At 39.5% G+C, this 23,448-nt stretch overlaps 1 protein-coding gene across 1 annotated transcript in view; it reads left to right on the top strand.

Annotated features, from left to right (window-relative positions):
* Positions 1–23,448, top strand: part of ATP10B (ATPase, class V, type 10B) — a 175,774-nt gene that overhangs the window by 73,054 nt on the left and 79,272 nt on the right. Inside the window, exons 6-9 of the mRNA XM_006897041.1 lie at positions 6,344–6,475; positions 9,273–9,400; positions 11,761–12,013; positions 12,897–13,135. Coding sequence (XP_006897103.1) covers positions 6,344–6,475; positions 9,273–9,400; positions 11,761–12,013; positions 12,897–13,135 — 752 coding nt within the window. The remainder of the gene's footprint in view (positions 1–6,343; positions 6,476–9,272; positions 9,401–11,760; positions 12,014–12,896; positions 13,136–23,448) is intronic.

Below are 23,448 nucleotides of genomic sequence, written 5' to 3'. Positions count from 1 at the left end.
TGTGGCTAACCTTGAGGAGAATGGGAATCTCAGGACATTTGATTGTGTTTATGCAAAACCTATACTCAGACCAAAAAGCGTTGTCAGAACACAGCAAGGAACCACAGCATGTTCAAAATCAAGAAAGGAGTGTGTCAGTCTGTCTCCATAACTTTTCAATCTATATGCAGAACAGATCATTCGGGAGGATGGGCTTTCTGAGGAGGAATGTGGCATTAGGAGTGGAGAAAGACTCATCAACAACTTGTAATATGCAGGTGACACAACAATCTTGCTTGCTGACACAGAAAGAGCTTTGGCCAGAGAATAAAAAGGGAAGAACTAGCTTGGAATTTCTTAAATGGAAAGAACTGAAAAACAAATGCAAACATTGAATTATAATACTGAGAGATGCCATGGGCAAATCTTGAATTATCCAGAAAGCATCAAAAGAAGATGGAAGAAATACAGAGAATAACTTCTCTAAAAAGTTGACATTGATAAATTTCAGGAAGTGTCAGGTGAATAAAAGTTAGTGGTAACAAAGGAAGAAGTTGAAGCTGTGTTGAAGACATTGGCACAAAATAAAGCCGGAGGAATAGGTGGGGCACTGGTTGATGTTTCAGCTAATAGTTGCAACCTTGGATGTGCTCATCAATCTGCCAGGAAATTTAAAAGACAGCTTCCTGGTCAACTGGCTGGAAGAGATCTATATTTATCCATTCCCAAGAAAAGTAATCCAACAAAATGTTGAAATGATCAAGAATAATATCCACATAACATGAAAGCAAAATATTGCTGGAGATCATCCAAAAGTGCCTAGAACAGTACAGTAGCAGGGAACTACCAGGAGTTCACGCTGGATTTAGAAGAGACTGTGACACCAAGGATATCATTGCTGATGTCAGTTATATTCTAGCTAAAAGCAGAGACTATCAGAAGAATATTTGTCTGTGTTTTCTTGACTATTCAAAGGTATTTGACTGTGTGGATCATAACAAACTGTGGCTAACACTGAGAAGAGTGAGAATCCCAGAATTCATAATTGTGTTCCTATGAAATCTAAGAGACCCAGAAGTTGTTGTTTAAATGAAACAAGGGGCAAACTTCATGGTTTAAAATCAGGAAGTGTCAGAGTTGTTTCCCTTCTGCATATCTATGCAATTTGTATGCTGAGCAAATAATTTGTGAAGCTGGATTCTATGAAGAAAATGGTAGTGTAAGTGTTGGAGGAAGACACATCAACAAACGGCTTTATGCCCATGACACAACCTTACTTGCTGAAAAGTGAAGAGAACCTGAAGCGCTTACTGCAGAAGATCTAAGATTACAGTCTTCAACATAGATTATATCTCAATGTCAAGAAAGTAAAAGTCCTTATCTCTGGACCAATAGGCAACATCATGATAATTAGAGAAAGAATTGAAACTGGCAATGATTTCATCTTACTTAGATCCACACACCACACCCTTGGTACCAGCAGTCAGGAGATCAAGAGATGTTTTCGAGAAGAAGTGAGATTTCAATGAAATCCAAGAGACAAGAAAGCTTCCACCAGGTTAAGAAATGATAGAAGAACATTCCAGGCAAAAGAGCAAGAAGAATGAATTCTAAACTGGGGACTAAAGTAGACAATTGTCTTCCCTGCTGGGCCTTGAAGAAAGAGTTGGAAGAGCTTTGGTCCAGGTTGGCTCCACTTCCAGATTACTAGGTGGCCAAGGGCAGGTAATTTACCCTCTAAGTGCCTCTTACTAATTTGTAAAATGGAAATGCTAATCTGATTTACAAGAGAAAACAAAAACTACAAACCAGTTGCCTGTGGAGTTAAATCTAACACATGGAGGGAGACCTCTTATGATGTAGAGTACAACTGTGTTTCATAAGGGTTTCAAAGTCAGACTTTTTGGAAGCAGATTTAGGTCTTCCTCCCACAAAGCCTCTAGGTGGGTTCAAACTTCCAACCTTTTGGTTAGCAGTCAAACACTTAACTGTACCAACGTAGGACTCCGACAAAAAGAGAAATGTGATATAAATGTTCTTGCAATCTATAAAATGTCATACATCATCATTTATTTAGCTTTAGAACAGCTTTTAAATGTATTAGAAGAGAAAGAATTCAGCCTGGCTTGACAGAGGATGTGTCTAAAAGAAGAGTCTTAGCAGAGCCATTAGCAATTGAAACAGACTAAGCTGACTGAATCCCAGTAAAACAAAAACAATCTGTTTACCACACATTTGCTCTTTCAGCCTATAAGTAGTTTTTGAAGCCCTGCCAAAGTCTGTTAGTTCCACCCAGGATCCCTGGAGGCTACTGGGTTCCCATCCTGCCTCTGCCACCAACAATGATATAACATCTTTGTTCTTGTTCCTTCATTTCCAAAATGGGGAAAATAATAGTCCCTTCCTTTTAGGACTGAGTGAAAACTAAAGGTATAATTGCATAACACAGACCACTGTTATATAACAGGACTGACATAGAGGGTTGGGAGAAAACTAAGAAAAGAGAGCATAGATAATGAGCACTGCATTGGAACAGAGGAAGGAAAGAACTGTTTAAAAAAATAGATGATTACGCATTATTTGTATAACAGTCCAGAATAAGAGGTGCATTGCAAAGTGGACTGGGGAGGGGTGAGAGGCAGGGAGAAAATTGTGCAACAAAAAATGGATTTTTTTTAAAAAATAAATAAGTGAACTGAGATGGGTAGGGAGGAAAATGTGCAGCAATAAGTGAATGAAAATTCAACTTTTCTGTAAACTTTTGTAAACATCATATTTTTTTTTAAAAAAAAACATGAAAAACAAAAAGAAAATCTAATAACAGGGCTTAGCTCATATGTGCTAAAGAAATGTTCAGGATTATTATTGCAAGCCTATTTTATCTTTTTTTTTCAATAAAATGTTACTAAAGTTTTAGTATAAGTTTTCACAGCAATACAAGTTCCCATTTGACAATTTCTTTATAAACTGGCAATATTAATTACATTTGAGACAGACTGTCAATACTCTTTTAATTGTGTTCTGTTTGTTATCCCTATGGTACTCTAGTGTTCCTGTACCCTTACCTTCCTATCTTTGCTTTTAAGAAATTATTGACTTTTTAGACTCATACTGATGGTTTTTAAGAAAGGTATCTCTCTTATGGACACTATACTTTGTGCATCACTCTGCCATTTCACTAAATGATGCTCTCGAGAGGTTTGGTTCTAGGCTGAAAGAATGTCTTGAGATGATAGTCTCATGGGATCCTATGTTCTCTACTGCTTCAGTTTGTAGGATGGGTTTAGTTTTTTTAAAAAAATAAGATGGATTGACACAATGAGTTCAACAATGGGCTTGAGCATGACTGATATCATAAGGATGGCACAGGATAGGGTGATAGACCTGTTGTTGGTAAGATTGCTATGAGTTATAATTAAGTTTACAGCATCTAACATCTACAAAAACAATGGAGAACAGAATCATATCACTTAATTCATTTTACCACACTGATCTAGTAAATTCAAACTGCATTGAAGGCACTGGCAAAAAAAATAACCCCCAGGAATTGATGGCATACCAATTGACATATTTCAACAAATTGATGTAGATCTGGAAGCGATCACAAGTCTGTCGTGGAAGAAACCAAGGTGCTCCTTGCAAGCATGAGTGGTGGAATGTCATCTTATATACTTTGTAAATGTTGCCACGAGGGACCAGCCCTTGGAAAACGACACCACCATGTTAGGAAAGACACCACCATGTTAGGAAAGGTGGAGACTAAAAAGAAAAAACCTCCGCAAGCTAGATTGATACAGTGACTGGAACAATGGGCTCAAGGGTATTAGAGATGGTGAAGAGGAGAGGGCAGGGTTCAGATATATTGTTCTGGGGTAATATTATAAGTCAATATTGACTAGGTGGCCCCTAACAGCAACTCTAATTAAGTGTCCTCCCCCACCTCCTGCCCTTCATCATAATCATCAATAATTTACCATCAATATTTATCTGTTCTTATCATCTTATAAACAAGGGGTTATATAGCATTATTTCTCATATGATTAGCATTATGCCCTCAGGTTGATCCTTGTTATATCAAGGTTCATAGACTTACCATTGTTTCTTATGGTGTGTAGTATGCAATGGTATGTATATACTACAATTTGCTTGGTCATTCATCTGTTGGTTCTTTTCCGTTTTCTTACTATTTCAAATCAATCACATGCAATTCATTGTCTCTGAAAATTTGCTGGAGGGTCAGCTATGGATTGGTTCCTAATTGACGACACACAACGACGATGGAGTACATATAAGGAGCTCTGGTTGCTCACTTATTACATTGACGATGCAAAGTACACCGAGTGTGCTTTATAGATGTACGCCACCTGAATCCACCAGATGGCCAGTCTCCTCTCTACTTTCTCCTTCTGAAAATCCACAGGAGGGTTACCAACAACTAACAAGCACTCATATTTCCCCATTTCCCCAAACTTCCCACATTCTCAGCACTTGTTGGAGATAACAACAAGGGTGTTTTATTGACTGTGTGTATTGGGGTGGGTACCGGGAGGGCTGTTTGTTGTGCCCTTTTAGCTGGAGTAAGATGATATCATATTGCCGTTTTGATTTGCATCTCTCTAGTGGCTAATGACTATGAATATTTTTTTGTGTTTGTTGGCATCTTAGACAGATGTCCTTTTGGTGAGGGTTCTCAGCTCAAATCTTTTGACTATTTTGTGAATAAATTGTGTGTTTTTAAGTCGTCACAGTTCTCTACAGATTTTAGAGGTTAGACTGTACAAATAAACTCTAAAAATATTTTTCCAGTCTGTAGGTTGTCTTTTTATTCTTTTAATAAAGTCATCTGAGAAGATGACATTTTCATTTTTATGAAGGCCCATTTACCTAGTTTGTCTTCTATTCATGCTTTTTTGTAAAAGCTGTTATCCTATTTTTACTAAAAACTAGGTCCCCTACTTCTCTCCCTATGATGTCTTTCAGGAATGGTACAGTTTTAGGCTTAACATTTAGGTCTTTGATGTATTTTGAGCGAGTTTTTGTATGTGGTGTGAGGCATAGGTTCTATTTCATTTTCTGCAGGCGGATATAAAATTTTGCCAGTACCACTTATTAAAGAGACTGTTTCTGCTCCTATTGAATGGATTTTGACACTTTATGAAAAGTCATTTGAGAAAAGATGACTAAGTTCAATTCTGGGTTCTCAATTCTGTGTCACAGGTCTCTATGTACTGTTTTTAGAGTGCAATGACTATACAGCCTGTCTTGATACCAGGAAATGTGAGCTCTCCTGCTTTGCTCTTTTCCTTCAATATTGATTGCTTTGATCATTCAGATCAGGCATATTTCCTTTAAAAGGAGCCATGGTAGTACAGCGGTTAGATGTTCAGCTGCTAACCAAAAAGTCAGCGACTCAGATTTGCTGGCTGTTCCATGATAGAAAGATGTGGCACTTTATTTCCGTAGAAATTCTAGCTTTGTGAACACTGTTGTTGTTACTTACTGTCAGTTGAGGATGACTCATAGCAACTCTGAACAACAGATTTGAACCCTGTCCTAACCTGTGCCAACTTGATTATCTCTCACACACTTGAATCTATTGCTGCAGTCACTGTGTCAATCCATCTGGTTGAGGGTTTTCCTTTCTTTCACTGACCGTCCACCTTTCCAAGCTTGATGTTCCTGTCCAAGGAATAGCCCCTCCTAACAACATGCCCTAAATATGCAGACAAGCTTCTCCATCCTTGCTTCCAAAGAGCACTCTGGCTGCACTTTTTCCAAGAATACTCAGCAACTCTATGGAAAATGACAATTGTGTCACTGTAGGATGGAATCAATGTGACAGTAACAGGTTTTATTTTCTCACAACAGAGAGACAGTACCTACTCTGGGCTGGAGGGAAGGAAAAAAAGGGACTCAAAGCCTGCTTCTCAGTTTGCCTCTGCTTTCAATTTATTCTTTCAGTTTCGACCAACCCGTTCCCCTCTCAGGTCCTCAACGTCTCCAGCTGGAAAAAGAGATGATTTAATGAGACAAGTAGGTTTTAAACTTCACTGCTCTTTATTTGAGCATAAGTTTGTGCAACATTTCAAATTCCGAAAGGAGAGGCTTGGGCCTAGCGTTGGGCGGACCACAACCTCCACGTCCTGCACTCAGTATCTCTGCCTGGCACATGGGATGCATAGCAAATACCTGATGACAAATTTGGTGAGGCCTTTAAAGCTGTTCTCAGCAACCTCTTTGAAGCAGGACAGGTTCTGGTTAGAAAAGGAAGCTTCCTTTTCAGCATAAGCTCCTGTAAGAGGGGCGGGGGGTGCATTCCAGGTCAGAGGCAAACAGGGTCTGATTGCCCTATTTTCTCTCAAAGGCCATGAGACAAAAGCCATGATGAACAACAGCGGTCCACGATACAAACGCAGCAAGATCGAGCGGCGCATGAACACAGACATCTTCTTCTGCATCGGGCTTCTCTTCCTTATGTGCCTCATTGGAGCCATAGGTATGGAATGTTCCAGAAAGAACAAAGTAGTAGTCCATACAGAGATAGGTGCTAAAATTGAATTGGAATTGTAGTTAGGAGTTTGCCAGAGGAGGTAGTAGGTGGGACAAGGATAAGGGTAGGACAGAATAGGCTGCAGTGAGGAGAAAGAGGTCATTCTTTGCCCCAGAAATGGCACATGCAAAGCATTTGTAAGCAGAGAATCATTTATGCAGAGGAATAATTGGCTGTTTGGTGATGCAAGCATGAAGCTAGGAATAAAGTCCTAGTCAAAAGCAGAGTAGAGACAAACTTTACAATTGCTAGAAACCTGGAGAGCTATGTACAGGCTTAGGTAGGAATAGCTGGGAGCTGTTTAAGTGGGTCTTAATAGAGACAAAGAGGTGCTCTGATCCACTACTAGCTCTTCGGCTTCACTCTGGACATGGTTTGCAGAAACTCTAGTGCTGGATCCCTAAATTCTTGCTGGTATAAAACCCATGAGCAGCAGTAGTGTTTTTACTTGCCTTACTTGGGAATCATGTCCATCATGGTTTCTAGCAAGTTGGTATCTGATGGACTAGGACCTTCCTGGGACTCAGAGAAATTCTGTGTTCTCCTACAGTCAAGATCCTCCCATTAAGTCACATGTGCGACCTGGAGTTTTAATTCATAGTCTCCATAGGACACTCCAGCACTCTGTGTGAGGGTGACTCACTGTTGGTGGGAGGAGCAGTCCCCAACGGGCACCTCTGTACCCCTCAAAAACACCCCTGGGGACATTGTTTCAATGTATACTTCGCAAAGGACATTTGAGATAATTTCATCTTTTTCTCCATAGAAAAGAAGCTAGTAACAAAGAGGTCACACCATGCTACAGGCCAATCAGAATCTGCAGGGAGGGTTCAACAAAATAGTATTAGGGTTAAGAAAATAATAGGGTGGGGACAGATCTCTCTTTTTGTGAGAATGACCATAGTTCCTCAGGGAGGTAAACGTTCTCAAGCATCATTTCAAGGTTCTTTGCCACATGTTTACAGTGATTTTGTAAAGGTAATCTTTCTTTGGCCTCTATCTGAGATGTCTTCCCAGACCTTTCTAACCACCCAGCACCTGACGAGGCTTCAAGATATCTCAAGGCGTCTTCTTTTATGATGGTTTCTCAAGGACAATGACCCTGAGCCACATGTTGGGCCTTTAGTCACCTGCTCTGTAATGTTATTATCAGAATGCATCATGTCTGCAAGTCTCCTTTTCTCAAATATGTATCATGTGATTGACTCAAGTCCTTGGGTGCAAAAGAGCCTTCAGACAAGACTGCATTCTCTATGTCTTTTTTCCCCTCTGAAGCTTGGAAAGGGAGCTGATGTTTTTGAAGAACATACTGCATGCTGTCACTGGACTGTGAGCGTTATACACACTAGGTTATACACACTAGCCTGTATGAAAAAAGTAGGATTGTTGACTAACAGGTGAGAGGTTAGGGATTCAGAAATCACGGTAGGAGGTGTCAAATAGGCTTCCTCTCATTCAATGCTCAGGGCATTATTATCTCTATTTTGCAGACAAGAAAACATTCAATCTGTGTCTGGCCCTGTTGCTAAGAACTCTCTTAGCATGTCAGGGTCTAATGTAGCATGTCTGTGCAGCATTTCTTGTCTATGTAGCCAAACTGTATAGGATTTCTTCTTCTTCTTTGTCTATCCCTCTAACACAGTAAGGAACTCCTTAAAGGCAAGACCGAGGTAATTCCTTCTTGAGTACACAATGTTGACTTGAAGAGTGGACGAATGGATAGATAGGTGAGTGAATGTTGGACGGATGGAAAGAAGATGATAGATAGATAGATAGATAGATAGATAGATAGATAGATAGATAGATAGATATAGATAGATAATTGTTGTTATTGCTAAGTGTCGTAGAGTCATAAGCGACTCATAAGGACCCTATGAACAAAAGTCCTCAACACTTGTGTGACTTTTATTCTTTGTCCAGGTTCATAGGGTTTCTGGAGGCAAGGTATTACAGAACTGGATGTCACTCCTGCTTCCAAGCTTGTTTTAATTGGGGAGTGCCACTAAACACTGTCCACCATGGGTAAACATTAATGCATTTGACACATCAGTGTCACAGTGTTCATCTTCACAGCAACCACAAGTTACCTCTGTACAGCAAGTGGACACACCAGGGCTATACAACCTAGAAGAATGTTTGAACAAAAACAATGAAAAACAGGCCTTAGGGCTGCGGATTAGAGTCACCCACTTTTGGCTTGGTAGCATCACTTTCTGTCCACTAGGCCAACTGATCTCTATGTTGGTGTTATTGTTGTTAAGTGCCATTGAGTCGTAGGTGAATCATAACAACCCTATAAACAAAAGTCCTCAACATTTATGTGACTTCATCCTTTCTCCAGGTTCATAGGGGTTCCGGACAGATAGATAGATATAGGATAAATGTATAATGGATGAATGATCAAGAAGGGTGTTCAAGAAATAAGTCTGTCAAGATTCCCAAGTCACTCAATTTCTGCGATATAGCTGAAAAGAACATATGTCCCTTTCCCTTTTTCCAATCTTTATACAACAAGGCTTCATTGCAATATAAATAATTTCCAAACTTAAAGGATTGAAGTTAAGGTTCTTTAAGAACCTTAAAGACCACTTTAGAGACAAATAAACACATTGAGAGCCATGCCATATAGAATGTGTATGAGTTCCTTCAAACATAGTTGTTTCTAAGAATGGGTTAAGGGCTGATGTAATTGATCAGCTTTAGGATTAAGTGGAGATTCTGCCCTGGCTTTGCCTCTTATCAGGTCATACTCTATGGAATGGATCATTTGAAGAACACCCTCCCTTCGATGTACCAGACGCCAGTGGGTACTTCCTTCCTGTTGCCCTCGCAGGCTTCTATATGTTCCTCACAATGATTATCCTGCTTCAGGTAGGAAACTCTCCCTAATTGGGGTCCTGAGAACACCAGTGACCTATATTCCTACAACCCTTCAAAGTAAAGGAAAATGAACAGTGGCCCCAAAACAGATACCTTAACTGAGATGGGGAAATGTTCAATGCTTTCTTGAAGGTCTTTGGAAGTATTCCCTGGGAATAATGTTAGGAGTCAAATACGCGCGCGCTTCCGCGCACACACACACACAAACATACATTAACATGGGGAAAATATTTCCTAGATTTTTCCTATTTAAAAGTAAGATTGTTCACTCGGCATACTCAGTCTCACAATGATAGATATTGTATAAAACCATTATTGTAGAATGAGTATAAGGATCCAAGAGTGCTGGGGGAGGGTGGAAGCAGAGGGATGAGGATGTGCAGGGAGAGGGGGGTTAATTATGGGGTTGTACAATTTAATGGGGGGGTGGGAAATTGAAAGAATCTGTTCTTGAAAACAATGTATTCTACTATAAAATGTTTTTTAAAAGTTAAGATTGTAATAGTGACTCATATATGCCTATCCCTTTGCTATATGTAAGACATATCAAACAGTAATAACCAGAGAACAAAAGAAGATAAAAGTAGCATAGAAAGCTTCAAAGAACTCTCATACCCCAAATACTGAGAGAAATAAATCATAAATTAATATTGTACCATTTGATTGATTGTTAAAAGAATAAAATTGACAGAATTGATTTAGTTGTTGAATATACCATCCAGTTGACTCTAACTCATAACAACCCTGTGAACAGTAAATTTGAATCTTGCCCTAACCTATGCCATCCTCACAATCTCTCATAGGCTCAAGCCCGTTATTCCAGTCAGTGTGTCAATCCATCTTGTTGGAGGTCTCTAACTTTAACCTAATTTAGGAAGAAAAAACAGGACCAACAAGAGGATGTGAAAGAGTAACAAATGAGACGAGATGAGAAAAATAAGCTTTATATGAAGAAATAATAATTTATGAAATATAAAGTTAGTTTTTGTATTGCTTCGAAAAATATCTATATACATTAACTTTCTTGTGGCGTTTGAGGGTGTCCTTTCAATTGGTGAATCTATTTCAAATATTCATTAATAGGTAGTAATTTTATTTATTTATTATTTTCTAAAATAATACATTTTAAAAGTCACTCATATTTAAAAACAAAGAAGAAGAAAGCAGAAACAAAACCTTGTTACCATTGAGGTGATTCTCACTGACAGCACCCTTGTAGAGTAGAACTGCCCCATAGGCCTTGCATGGCTATAATCCTTAAGGAAGCAGATTGCCAGGTCTTCTAAGTGGTTTCCGGCCTCCTACCCCTCTCCATTTTACTCATGTACTTCCAGCCCACAAACCTGCTGATGATCACACCTCAGACACCCAGGCAGAGTTTCAAACTGGTGCAGTCCAGTTCAGTCATGACCTGTGAACCAACACTGGTACAGACTTAAATTTTAAATGTGAGTGAATTAGAATACTAACTAAAATAGGAAAAAAATTCTAGGTCAAAGCACTATTGGAAACTTGATCACATTTAAAATCACATACACACCCATCCCATATAGTAAGTATGTGTTGTGTATTAATCAAATCTCTCATCCTATTGAATCAAAACCAGTGGCGTCTGGCTCATAGATAGCAGGAGACCACACTACTCTGTAGGTCCATGCACGTGTGTGTGCCACTGTCCACATTCCTCCCAATAACCTGCTATCATGCATCAGGCTCCTGAGAAGGCTCACTGTGCCTTCCAAGTCTTCCACTTCAGGGCTTTGACCTATACTGGTTTTTTTCTCCCCATTCCAATTAGCATTCTGGATCATCCACATGTTAAAATTCTCTATCTATTGTGGTTTTTCTGTCAGTCACAATAGAATCATTTCAAATTAGTCCAAAGCCTTGCAATGAATGCAGGATGCTGCCACTGCCCAGTCTACTTCCTACCAATGATTGACCTCCTGGTCGAAGGAGTCATCTCTCTTTTTCAGACTCCTTTAACAATTCAAATAAGTTTCCAAAGGGGGCATAAAGCCATTAACCTTTAATTTCTCAGAGAAAGTTTACCAAACTTCCCACTCAATACCGTTTCTACTTACAATCAAGATTCTAAGGGAGCCCTGGTGGCACGGGACAGAGGGAAGTACACGCTACCCTCTCTGGTAGTTTGAATCCTCTCTGGTAGTTTGACTCTGAGCAAAAAGAAGAGGGGCAAAATCCTCCAGTTTGATTTATAGCCACAGAAACCCAATAAAGGGTCAGCATTGAGTGGTTCTGACTCAAATGATGATGAAAGAGAATGATTAATATTCTGAGATATGAAGCCCAGTCAGATTCTGACACATTTTGAATTGATCTCCTCTCAGGTGCTGATCCCCATCTCTCTGTATGTGTCCATCGAGCTGGTGAAGCTTGGACAAATCTTCTTCCTCCACAATGACCTTGACCTGTACGATGAAGACACTGACATGCCCATTCAGTGTCGAGCCCTCAATATCACTGAGGACCTGGGCCAGATCCAGTACATCTTCTCCGACAAGACAGGAACCCTTACTGAGAACAAGATGGTGTTCCGACGCTGCACCATCATGGGCAATGAGTTTTCTCACCAAGAAAATGGTAATGGGGCTCCCAAGGTCCTCTGTCCTTTACTCTAAGAGTAAACACCTTGTCCTCCGAGAACAGAGGATAAGACATTGCCTTGGCCTCCTACAGATGTAATGGAGTATTTTGTCAAGTTGCTTTTTATCTTTGTGTTCCCTTTCATTACAGTTCAAAAGCTCCAAACTCTTATTATTCACAACAGTTCTAGCAGACCTGATATATAGTACCCCACCAATTCATCCTTCTTTTGGTATAATTTATGCATAGGGTTATATTATATGTCAGTGCTGGATTTGGGACATGTCACATTGGTGTCCCAGTCATATAGTCAAGGATTAAGGATTTTTAAGTTCACCTTACCTGAGATGTCAGGACAAACCTAGTTCTAGACTCATACACGTAGGTTATACTTTCCATACTAACAGATATCTCTAGTTTTCAATGAGGCAAAGCTACAACTGAGTAAGTATGGCTATAAAATGTTTAAATTCCTGGACTGTCATCTTTCGTAAATTGAAGATGACTTCTAAAAATCTACCTGTTTCTCTCATAAACCCCCACACTTCCTAACCAAGAGAAGAAACACTCAGGGAGCAGAATTCATTCTTATAGGTAAAAAGAAGCAGATCTAGAAATAAGGAAATAGAGCACTCTTTTAAAACCCCGATGGATAAATATAGACCCAGGTAAGTAAAATCTCTCAGTCACTAGGTAGGTAGGTAGGTAGGTAGGTAATAGAGAAAGAATTTGAACTTTTGTGAGTTAGTTCCTTCCCTCTACAGTCAGAATAGATCAGTTGTCGGCTATGCTCTCATACCAGCCCACAAAGCCTCAGATCTCCCCAATCACGACCAAGCCGAGGTATGATTGGAGCAATTACAAGACTCCTTTTCTGCAGCCAAACGACTGGAGACTCCTAAGGAGCTGGACTCAGATAGTGAAGATTGGACTCAATACCAGTGTCTGTCCTTCCCTGCCAAATGGGCCCAGGGCCCAGCAACTGTGAGAAGCCGAGGAGGTTCCCAACCTCTGAGGAGATGTCATAGTGCCCGGATGCCCATCCAGGGCCACTCTCGACAAAGGTCCATGGGATGTTGTGAAAACTCACCACCTCTTGTGGCCTTCAGCAGCCCCCTGGTAAGTGTCTGCTTTTCCTTTCTTTAATTTGACATATACCATTAGAAGAAAGCTGAGCACAGCCTCTGGGGTGAGGAAAAGACTGAATAAATCTTGAAAAACTCTCAATATTGCAACCTTTGATCCCATTATGTTTTGTTATGGTATATACTTTTTTATCCTTTTAAATATGTGTCAATGTTTCAAATTGGGAGATTTCATATTAAAATATACATATTTCTGGTATTTATTTCTAAAATGCAATTGGAAAATTTCTCTACCATAAACCAGAATTTTCTGATTAGAAATTTCTAATAGTAGTCTCAAGGAAGAAGCAGATGTCCCTTATCATGTTTTTCAAAGAATATGATAAAATATTGAGCATATCTTCCCAATAATGCAGTTAAAAAATCAGTAACCATTAAGTCCACCTTGATTCAAAAGATAAATCTTTGTCATATGCAGGTTTCTACCAAAGTTTAAAAATAAGTCTCTAAATCTTACATTTTTGAGAAAAAAAAATGATAACATATACTTGTATAGTAATAGCAATTTAAATACATTTAGGGTTATTAGGTAAAGAAAAAGCATATCTGTGAAAGTTGCCCACTCACTTCATCCCTTAGATTATTTACCTGACCCTTAAAGCAGTCATGTTTGCGACTTTTGGTCTGAACTTTCTCCATGGGGTTCTTTGATTCATTTGGATAGCTGCCTCAGGTAAATAGTGATTCTAACACAGAGATCCTGCCACGTGGAGAGTTTTAACAAACAGAAATGTATTGTCTTACAGTTAGTTGTAATGAGGGATTCCAGCTTTGTTGTTGTTGTTGTTGTTATGTGCCGTCGAGTCTCGACTCATAGCGACTCTATGCACAACAGCCCTAAAAGCTGCTCTATCCTGCGCCAACCGCACTGCCTCTGACACACCCATCCCGATTACCCCAGTCACTGAATCAATCCATCTCATAGAGGGTCTTCCCCTCCTGCACTGTCCCTCCACCGTCCCAAGCATGATGTCCCTCTCCAAGGACCCGTCCCTGGTTCCAGCTTTAAGAGGAGCTTTATTTGTATTTTCTGGTTCTAGGAATTTCACACACACATACAAGAACTAGGGCCAAAATATATTCCATTCCTAGGTCTTCTTTCTTCATAGAGTGGTGGACTCTTCTTTGTTAACTTTTCTCACTTCTTATCTCTTGTGGGATGTTACAGCTTAAAACTCAAAGAGATTCCCTCTGTGACAGGACTAATGGCATTGCATCCCACCCTAATCCCCTTACAAGTTAATCACAATCAACGTGAGAGATAATTGATTGCATAATTGCTTTAAATCCTACCTTGTTCCCATCATCATTTTCATTACCGACAAGTCCGGGCTGACTCATAACTAACTCTCCAGTAGGTTTTCAAAGTCTGTAGACCACGTAGGAGGAGATTGTCCATCTTTCTCCCTCAGAGCCACTGGTGGATTTGAACTGGCTGCATTTTTAAGTTAGCAGCATAATTCCCTATGATTATGCCTTCGAAAAAGGGCGGCTAGAGTGATCCTTGGAAGCAAGGATGACAAAGCTTCATCTTTCACACTTTGGACATATAGCTAGGGGAGGCTATTCTTTGGAAAGGGACATCTTGGAAAGATAGAGTGTCAGTGAAGGAGAGGAAGACCCTCAATGAGATGGATTTATACAATGACTCCAGCAATGGACTCTAGTGTGTCAGAGATGGTGAGGTTGGCACAGGACAGGGCAGGGGTCAGATCGGCTGTACATAGAGTCGCTATGAGTTGTATTTGACTCAACAGCACCTAACAATAACAGCGATGCCACCAGTTTTATCTAAGTTCCGCATTCTGTTTGGACACCTTTCTTGAGCATGAGAACAAATATGGATCTCTTCCAGTCAAATGGCCAAATTTTCTAACATAGACGAGTTTGCACATCCAGTTCTACATCTGTTAGTTGAAAAATATCAATTGGTATTGCATTGATTCCTGGAACCTTCCCCCCCCCCCCCCCCCAGTGCCATTGTTTCAGTTTGGCTTCATTACCTTGGCTCTTGCTCATATGGTACTTCCTGAAATTAGTTCCTGAAATTTTCAGTGTCAACTAATTATTTTTCATACAGTATCTCTGTATATTCCTTTCTTCTTCTTTTGATGCTTCCTGGATCATTCAAGATTTTACTTATAGCATCCCTCAGTGTTGCAATTCAAGGCTTGAATTTATTTTTCTTCTTTCAGCTTGAGAAATGCCCAGTGAATTCTTCCATTTTTTATTCTCTGACTTCAGTTCTTGGCACATTTCATTATAGTTTTTGCTTTGTCTTCTCAAGCTGCTCTTTGAAACATTTTGTTTCAGCTCTTAAGCATATCTCCTTTTGTTCTGGCTTCTAAATGATTTAATGCATTTTTCATAGTCTTTTTAATGACCCTTTGATGTTTTCATGGATAATATCTTTGATGTCTTTGATCATTAGTGTTCAATGTCTCAAATCTACTCCTGAGACAATTCTTAAATTCAACTGGGATAGGCTCAAGTTTATATTTTGGTTCCTGTGGACTTGTTTTCATTTTCTTCAGCTTCAACTTGAACTTGCACTCGTGTAATTGATACTCTGTTTCACAATCAGCACCTGGTCTGGTTTTGGTTTTGACTGCTGATATTGCACTTCAACAATTCTTTTCACAGATATAGTCAATCTTACTCTCTTGTGCAATACAGCAGGTGAAGTTCATGTGCAAAGTCACAGTTTTTAAGGTTTTAAAAAATATATATTTTCCATTGAGCAAACAAAATCAAATCATTCTCTCTCCAACCTCATTTCTGTCACCAAGTCCATATTTTCTAACTGCCAACTTTTCCATTCCAGTCACCAATAATTATTAATACATCTTGATTGCATGTTTGGTCAATTTCACATTATAGAAGTTTGCAGAAAAAAAATAAGTTTGCAGATGCCCAATCTCCTCTATTTGGTTTTTGTTGTTGATGAATATAATTTAATAATGTAAAATTATAGGGTCGCTATGGGTAGTACTTGATCCGACAGCACCTAACAACAATACTTTGATAATAGTAGTTAACAAGTATTCTTTGTATGTGAAATAGTATCCTATCACTCACAATATTATACTTCAGGATAAATCCTGACATTTTCTTCCTAATTATGAATGCAACACCATTCTTCTTAAGTGTGTTTTTTTTCCAGCATAGTAGGTCATGACTGATTCAAAGTGATGCTGAAGATCAGTTTAAAACAGCTAGAACAGTGCCTTGACAGGCACCTCTTAGAAATTCAAGTAGGGTTTAGAATAGGCCATGTCACCAGGGATAGCAACGCAGATGTCAGATGGATCCTCACTAAAAGCAAAGAATACCAAAAAAAATTGTCTATTTGTGTTGTATTGTGTATGCAATGTTATTTAACTGTGTGGATCATAACAAATTATGGTTAACTTTGAGAAGAATGGGATTCCCTGAACACTTGATTGAGCTCATGTGAAGCCTATACCTACACCAAAAAGCTGTTATCCAGTCAGAGCAAGGAAAAATAGCATGGTTCAAAATCAAGAAAGGAGTGTCTCAGGGATGTATCCTTTCTCCATACCTATCCAGTCTGTACGCTGAGCAAATAATTTGTGAAACTAGAATTTATGAAGAGGAATGTGGCATCAGCATCAGAAGAAGACTCATTGACAGCCTGTGTTATGCAAATGGCACAACTTTGCTTGCTGAAAGTGAAGAAGATGTGAAATAATTGCTGCAGAAGATCAAGAGTTATAGCCTTATCTATGGGTTAGATCTCAGCATCAAGAAAATAGAAGTCCTTACTACAGGGCCAATAGTCAATATCGTGATAGATAGAGAAAGGGTTGAAGCTGTTAATAATTTCATCTTATTTGGACCAAAAACGAACACCCTTGGTGTCAGCAGTCAGGAAATCAGAGGACATATTGAATTGGGAAAGTTTGCTGTCAGGCACCTCTCCAAAATACTTAAGACAATGACCTCAGTTTAAAGACTTAAAGTGCTTCTGATGCATGCCATGGTTTTCACAATTACTTGATATGCATCAGAGGGGTGGAAAATGACTAAGGATGACAGAAGAATCAATGCCTTTGAGTGTAGTGCTTGTGAAGAGTGTTGAACTTTCCCATGAACAACCAAGAAAACAAACAGATTTGCCATAGAGAAGTTGACACCAAGATGCTCTTTAGAGGCAAGAATTTTGAAGCACTGCCTCACATACTTCCAGCATTTTGCAAGGAAGAATCAGTCCTTGGAGAAGGACATCACACTTGGAAGTATGGAGAGACAGTGCAAGATAAGAAGATGTTGGATAAGAAGAACTAACACGATGACTGGTATAATGGGGTTAGGTAAGTCAGAGACAGTGTCAGAGACAGTGAAACTGGCTCAGGATAGGAAAAGGTTCAGAGCTATTGTGCATTAGAGTCACTGTGAGTCACAGACAGCTCAAGGACACACAACAACAACAACAGCTTATGAGGAACCATGAACAATATGAAAAGCCTTTTCCTATATTTTCAATCATCTGCAAATACTTTGCTTACAGTACAGAAGGAGCTGTGAGGTTTTATGGCTAAAGCCATAACCAAGATGTCAGCAGTTTAGAGGACCAGTTACTCCAAGGGAGAAAGATAAGGCAGTCTGGTTTATCTTTACTTCTTTGGAAAGCTTCTGGAGCAATTCTACTCTGTCCTTCAGGGTGGCTAGGAGTCAGGATCAACTGGACGGAAATGGATTTTACTACAATCACCAGGTTGTTCTAAAAGCAATATAACACAGTGATTATATTGACCTGCAAGATCCCTGCAGATGTGAATGTGGTACATGTGGGGTCAAAGGCCCTGTGTTTTAATCTCTGTTACACATTTATCAAGTTATTAGCTCTGGGTCTTTGGTCAGCTTACTGAACTATAAAAATTTCTCGTCTTGGTTGTTCTGCCTCACAAGTTTAAAAAATGTATTCTTAAGTCATATATTCTAAACAATGGAATAGTTAATACTCATTTAAATCTTTTTAAGGGAAAATTATCTACCTTAGATAAATGTTCATGTACCCAACGGCACAAAGAGGAAATGAGTAGATTTTGTTCTTTTCAGAAACTAGTCATTCTATACCTTGTTTATGCATTAAAAACTGGAATGTTTCATAACATACAATGCAAGTACTTTCTCTTTCAAGATTTTAATATATTGGTCTAGGAGATGGCCTAAGAATTTTCACTTCTAACTATTTTAGTAGACATCAAGACTTAAGAGCCTGTCTACAGAAACCAGCTTAAATGAGGAGCTCTGGTGGCTCCTTGGTGGCTTGTTGTTGTTATGAGCCACTGAGGTGCCTGCAACCCATAGTGACCCCATGTACAGCAGCTCTGAAGCCTGCCCTGTCCTGAGCCAGTCTCATTAAATTCTGACACACCAACCCCCATCATCCCAGTTACTGTATCAATCCATCTCATCCGGGGTCTTCCTCTCCTGCACTGTCTGTCCAACCTTCCAAGCATGTTCTTCTCCAAGGACCTGTCTCTCCTGGCCATGTGCCCAAAACATGTAAGAAAAAGCTTTAAAATCCTTGCCTCCAAGAAGAAACTTGGTTTCACCCTATCCAAGACAAACCTATCTGTTTTCTTGGCAGTTCAGGGTATGTTCAAGACTCTTCTCTAGCACCCCAGCTCTAAGCCATCGATTCTTCTTCTGTCCTGCTTAATCACTGTCCAGCTTTCTGATGCATAGCAAGTAACTGCAAAAACCATGGCCTGGATCAGGCACATCTTAGTCTCTAGACTGACATTATTCCTTTTCAGCACTCTGGAGAGGTTCATGAGAGCAGATTTTCCCAATGCAAGTCATCTTTTGATTTCCTGACGCGGGGTACTAAGAGTGTTGATTGTGGAGCTGAGCAAGCCATCATTTTTAACAACCGCCATCTCTTCTTCATATATCATGGTACTGCCAATTGGCCCAGTGGTGAGAATCAATTTCTTCTTGATAATGAGCTTCAATCCATATAGAAAACTACATTCTTTGACCATCTGCAGCAAGTGCTTAAGATCGTCTTCTGTTTCAGCAAGCAAGGTTGTGCCATCTGCATAACATAGGTTGTTGATGAGTCTTCTCCAACCTTGATGCCATCTTCCTTCTCATAAAGCCTTGCTTCTACATGTTCTGTTCTGTATGTAGACTGAAAAGGTATGGAGACAAGACTCATGCCTGACACACTCTTTTCCTGATTTTGAACGGTGCAGTGTTTCCCTGCTCTGTTCTGAGGACTGCTTCCTGGCCCAAGTACAGGTTTTGCATAAGCACAATCAAATATTTTGGGATTCTTATTTTCCTCAAAGGTAGTCACAATTCTTTTGTGATCCACAAAGTCAAATGCCTTCACATAGTCAATGAAACTCAGATGCCTATTCCTCTGATAGTCTTTGCTTTCTACCAAGGCCCATCTGACATTGGTAATAATGTCTCTAGTGCCACACCTCCTCCAAACCCCGCTTGTATTTCTGGTAGTGGTAAGGAATTTCCCTGCCAACCCAAAGGTATGTGATTCAAATCCACCATGTCTTCTAGGGAGAAAGATGGGATATTTCCTCTTAAGCAATTTACTGCCTCCAAAAGCCCACTGGAGGGAAAGCTTTGAGTCTGTTCTGACTCAACAGTAAGTACCAACAATACCTGTGGCACAGTAGTTAAAATGCTTAACTGCTAACTTAAGGTCCATCATATGAACCCAAAAGACATCCTACAAGAGAAAAATGTGGTAATCCAATTTAATAAACATTCAGCACCTTAGAAAGTCTATTGGGACGTTCTGATCTGTCCTATAGAGTCACTATGAGTTGTAATAGAGTTAATGGTAGTAGGTCTAAACTCAAAACAGGTACGTTCCTAGCTTGGGAAGTGTTTGCTGACAGATGTGATGTATGCAGCCTTAAGGGACTCAACAAGTTACCATCAAGGCAATTTCTGATCATGGTAAGCCCATGTGTGTCAGAGTGGAACTCTACCACAGAGCTTTCAGTGGAAGATATTTCAGCAGTGCCACACTTTTCTTTCACATTACCTCTGTGTGAATATGAACCTCCAAGTTTTCTCGTAGCAGTAAAATACTTATGATTAGAACAGCAGAGCCTTGAATTAATCCCCAGAGATCTTTTATGACAGCCCAGGCTGATCTCCTTGTGCCCCACTCCCAACCATTCTTGAAAGGCTCATAGAAACCTTTTTGAGGATGCTTTACCCTTCACCTTCCACCTGTCTGCCAAATCTCCCTTGACCCATTTTGTTGACACAAGTTTTATGTGCCAGTCTCTTGGCACTTGCAAGTTCTGTACCTTCCACTTATAAAATCAACATTCCTCCTCAAATTCCCAGGGTCCAGGTCGCAGCAGACCGTATGCCACATCCTAAAGAAGCCAGTCACACTAAAGAAAAAGAAAACAAAACTTGATGACAACAAAAAACAGCCTATTTTTGTTTGAGTTTAGTTTTCACTTTTAAAAAAGGGAAGCATCAGAAATTGGCTCCTGATTGGCTGCTATAAAACATATGTGGCTTTAGGACAGAGCAGGGATGGCCTGCCCAATGAACCAAATAAACAGGAGTTTCTCTCTTCTTGCTAATCTTCAGTGAAGTAGCTGTAACAAAAGCCATGTTAAATTATATACAACAGATTAGTAAGTAAGAAACTAAGATCAAAGACCATGGCCTGGTTCAGGCACACCTTGGTCTCCAGACTGACATCATTGCTTTTCAGTATCCTGGAGAGGTCCCCGACAGGAGATTTTCTCAATGCAATTCGTCTTTTATTTCCTGACTGCTGGTACCAAGAGTGTTGATTGTGAAGCCGAGCAAGCTGAAGCTCTTAACAATCTCAATCTCTTCATTGTCTATCATGATGCTGTCTATCAGACCAGTCGTAACAATCTTTGTTTTCTTTATGTTGAGCTTCAATCCATATTGAAGGCTGCAGTCCTTGGCCTTCTGAAGCAAGTACTTCAGGTCCTCAGTTTCAGCAAGCAAGGTTGTGTCATGACTGAAGAATTGATTTCTTTAAGCTGTGGACTGCTAGGAGAACAAACAGGTTCATCCTAGAGAGTCTGAAACCAGGCTGCTCCTTGAAGGCAAGGATTCTAAAGCACTGTCTAAAATACTCTGGGCCTGTTGCGAGGAGGGATCAGTCCTTGGAGAGGGGCATAATGCTTGGGAGGTTGGAGGCACAGCGCAAAAGAGGAAGACCCTCAATAAGACGGATTGATTCAGTGACTAGGATAATGGGGGGGTAGGTGTGACAGAGACAATAAGGTTGGCTCAGCATAGAGCAGAGTTCAGAGCTGTTATTCATAGTGTCAATTCATCTCATTAAGAGTCTTCTTTTTTATTGACTTTTTATATCTTTTTCTATGGACTGGTCCCTCCTTGCAACATATTCAGAATGTGTATTAAACTCACTATCCCCACTAGTAGGAAGTTCTGATGGCTTTGTGGTAAGGAGTTGCACCGCCAACCCAAAGGCACATAGTTCCAATCCACCAGGTGCTCTGCAGGACAAAGATGGGAAATCTCTTCCTGGGCAGTTTACTGCCTTTGAAAACTCACTGGAGCATCAGCTCTGAGTCAGTTCTGACATGATGGTACATAGCAACAAACATCCTCACTACTAAGATCCTGGCTGGACTTCCTCCAACATAGAGTTGTTCTTTCTTCTCACAGTCTATGCTGTTCTTTATAAGCATCATAATTCAAATGCTTCAGTCCTTCAGTCTTCCTTATTAATTTTCCAGCTTTCATATGCATATGAGGCAATTGAAAATACTATAACATGGCTGTACCTGCCCATTTTTAATGTGTCAGGCACACTTTTGTTCAATCTTCAATTCTTTTTTAATGCTTTTTTTAAACTTTGACACCACCAATTGACGCAAAACAACAAAAGACGTCGCTGTTTCATCCAAAAGTAGTGTTTTTATTCTGACCTTTCTTGATGGTCCATGAGTGTTTTTTAAAAGGGGATCTTTTTAATACTTTAAAAGCCATTTTCTCCCTTTTTTGTAAAAGATTTACCCAACACAAGATGTCATTTGCTTTCTTGACAGCTGCTTCCATACTTTAATTGTAGATCAAAGTAAAATAATTTTTTTATTTTAATGAAAGTTTATAAAGAATTTGGATTCCATTTGTTCATTGTTGCACCTTTTCCTCCATTTCCCCTCCCCCGCAGTTAGCTTTATTCTTTAGGAAAAAAAGTTTTTTCATTGTTATACAGTCCCCCTACCCCAACACATACACCCCAACCATTTTACGATGCAACTCTTATTCTGGACTCTTGTCATGCCAATCATAACTAATCATATGTTCATTTTAGACAGTTCTCTCCCTTATCTGTTTCAATGCCATATACATTATTTATCCCCTCCTTTCTTAGCTTACCCCCAACCCCCCCATCAGTCCTGTTCTATAACAGTAGTATTATACAGTATTTGTCTTTATGTGACTTAGATATTTCACTCAGCATAATGTTCTCCAGGGTCACCCATTTTGTATAATGTTTCATGAGTTTCTTGTTTTTTCAGCACTGCATAATATTCCATTGTGTGACTATACCACAGCTTCTCTAATCATTCATTTGTTGTTGAGTACTTGGGCTGTTTTCAACTCTTTGATATTGTGAGCAAAGCCACATTAAACATGGATGTGCATATATATGCTTGGGTATATTCCCAGTAGTGGAATTGCTGGGTCAAATGATATTTCTATTTCCAACTTTTTGAGAAAACACCATACTGCCTTCCATAGTGGTTGTGAAGTAAAATAAAATTCTTGATAACTTCAATCTTCTCCACTTCCTGTACTGTTACTTATTGGTCTAGTTGTAAGGACATGTTTTTTAATTAGTACATAATAAAGCCTGAGTATTTGATCTTCATTAATAAGTGGTTCAAGTACTCTTCACTTCTACCCAGCCAGGTTGGGTCACCTGAATATTGTAAGTTGTTAATGAGTGTTCCTCCAATCCTGATATGAAAATAACACAACTTTGCAAGGTGAAACTGACAAGTAGTTGAAGTATTTACTAATGAAAATCAAATACTACAGTATTATAGACTAGTAAAATAAAAATTCTTGCAACTAGACCAGTAAACAACAACATAATAGGTGGAGAAAAACTTAAGTTGCCAAAGACTTCATTTTCCTTGGATGCCACAATGTTCCTCATGTAGTCCACCTTCTTGAACTATGTGCTCAGTATACAGATTGAATAAGTGTAGTGGAAAGATACAATCCTGATTTACACCTTCTCTGATT

This window comes from Elephantulus edwardii, unplaced genomic scaffold (genome assembly GCF_000299155.1).
Source record: "Elephantulus edwardii isolate Elephantulus edwardi_28Jun2011 unplaced genomic scaffold, EleEdw1.0 scaffold00197, whole genome shotgun sequence".
In the NCBI taxonomy this organism is placed as follows: domain Eukaryota; kingdom Metazoa; phylum Chordata; class Mammalia; order Macroscelidea; family Macroscelididae; genus Elephantulus; species Elephantulus edwardii.
The sequence above is the reverse complement of the archived record's forward strand: the minus strand, read 5'-3'. Positions and strand labels throughout refer to the sequence as shown.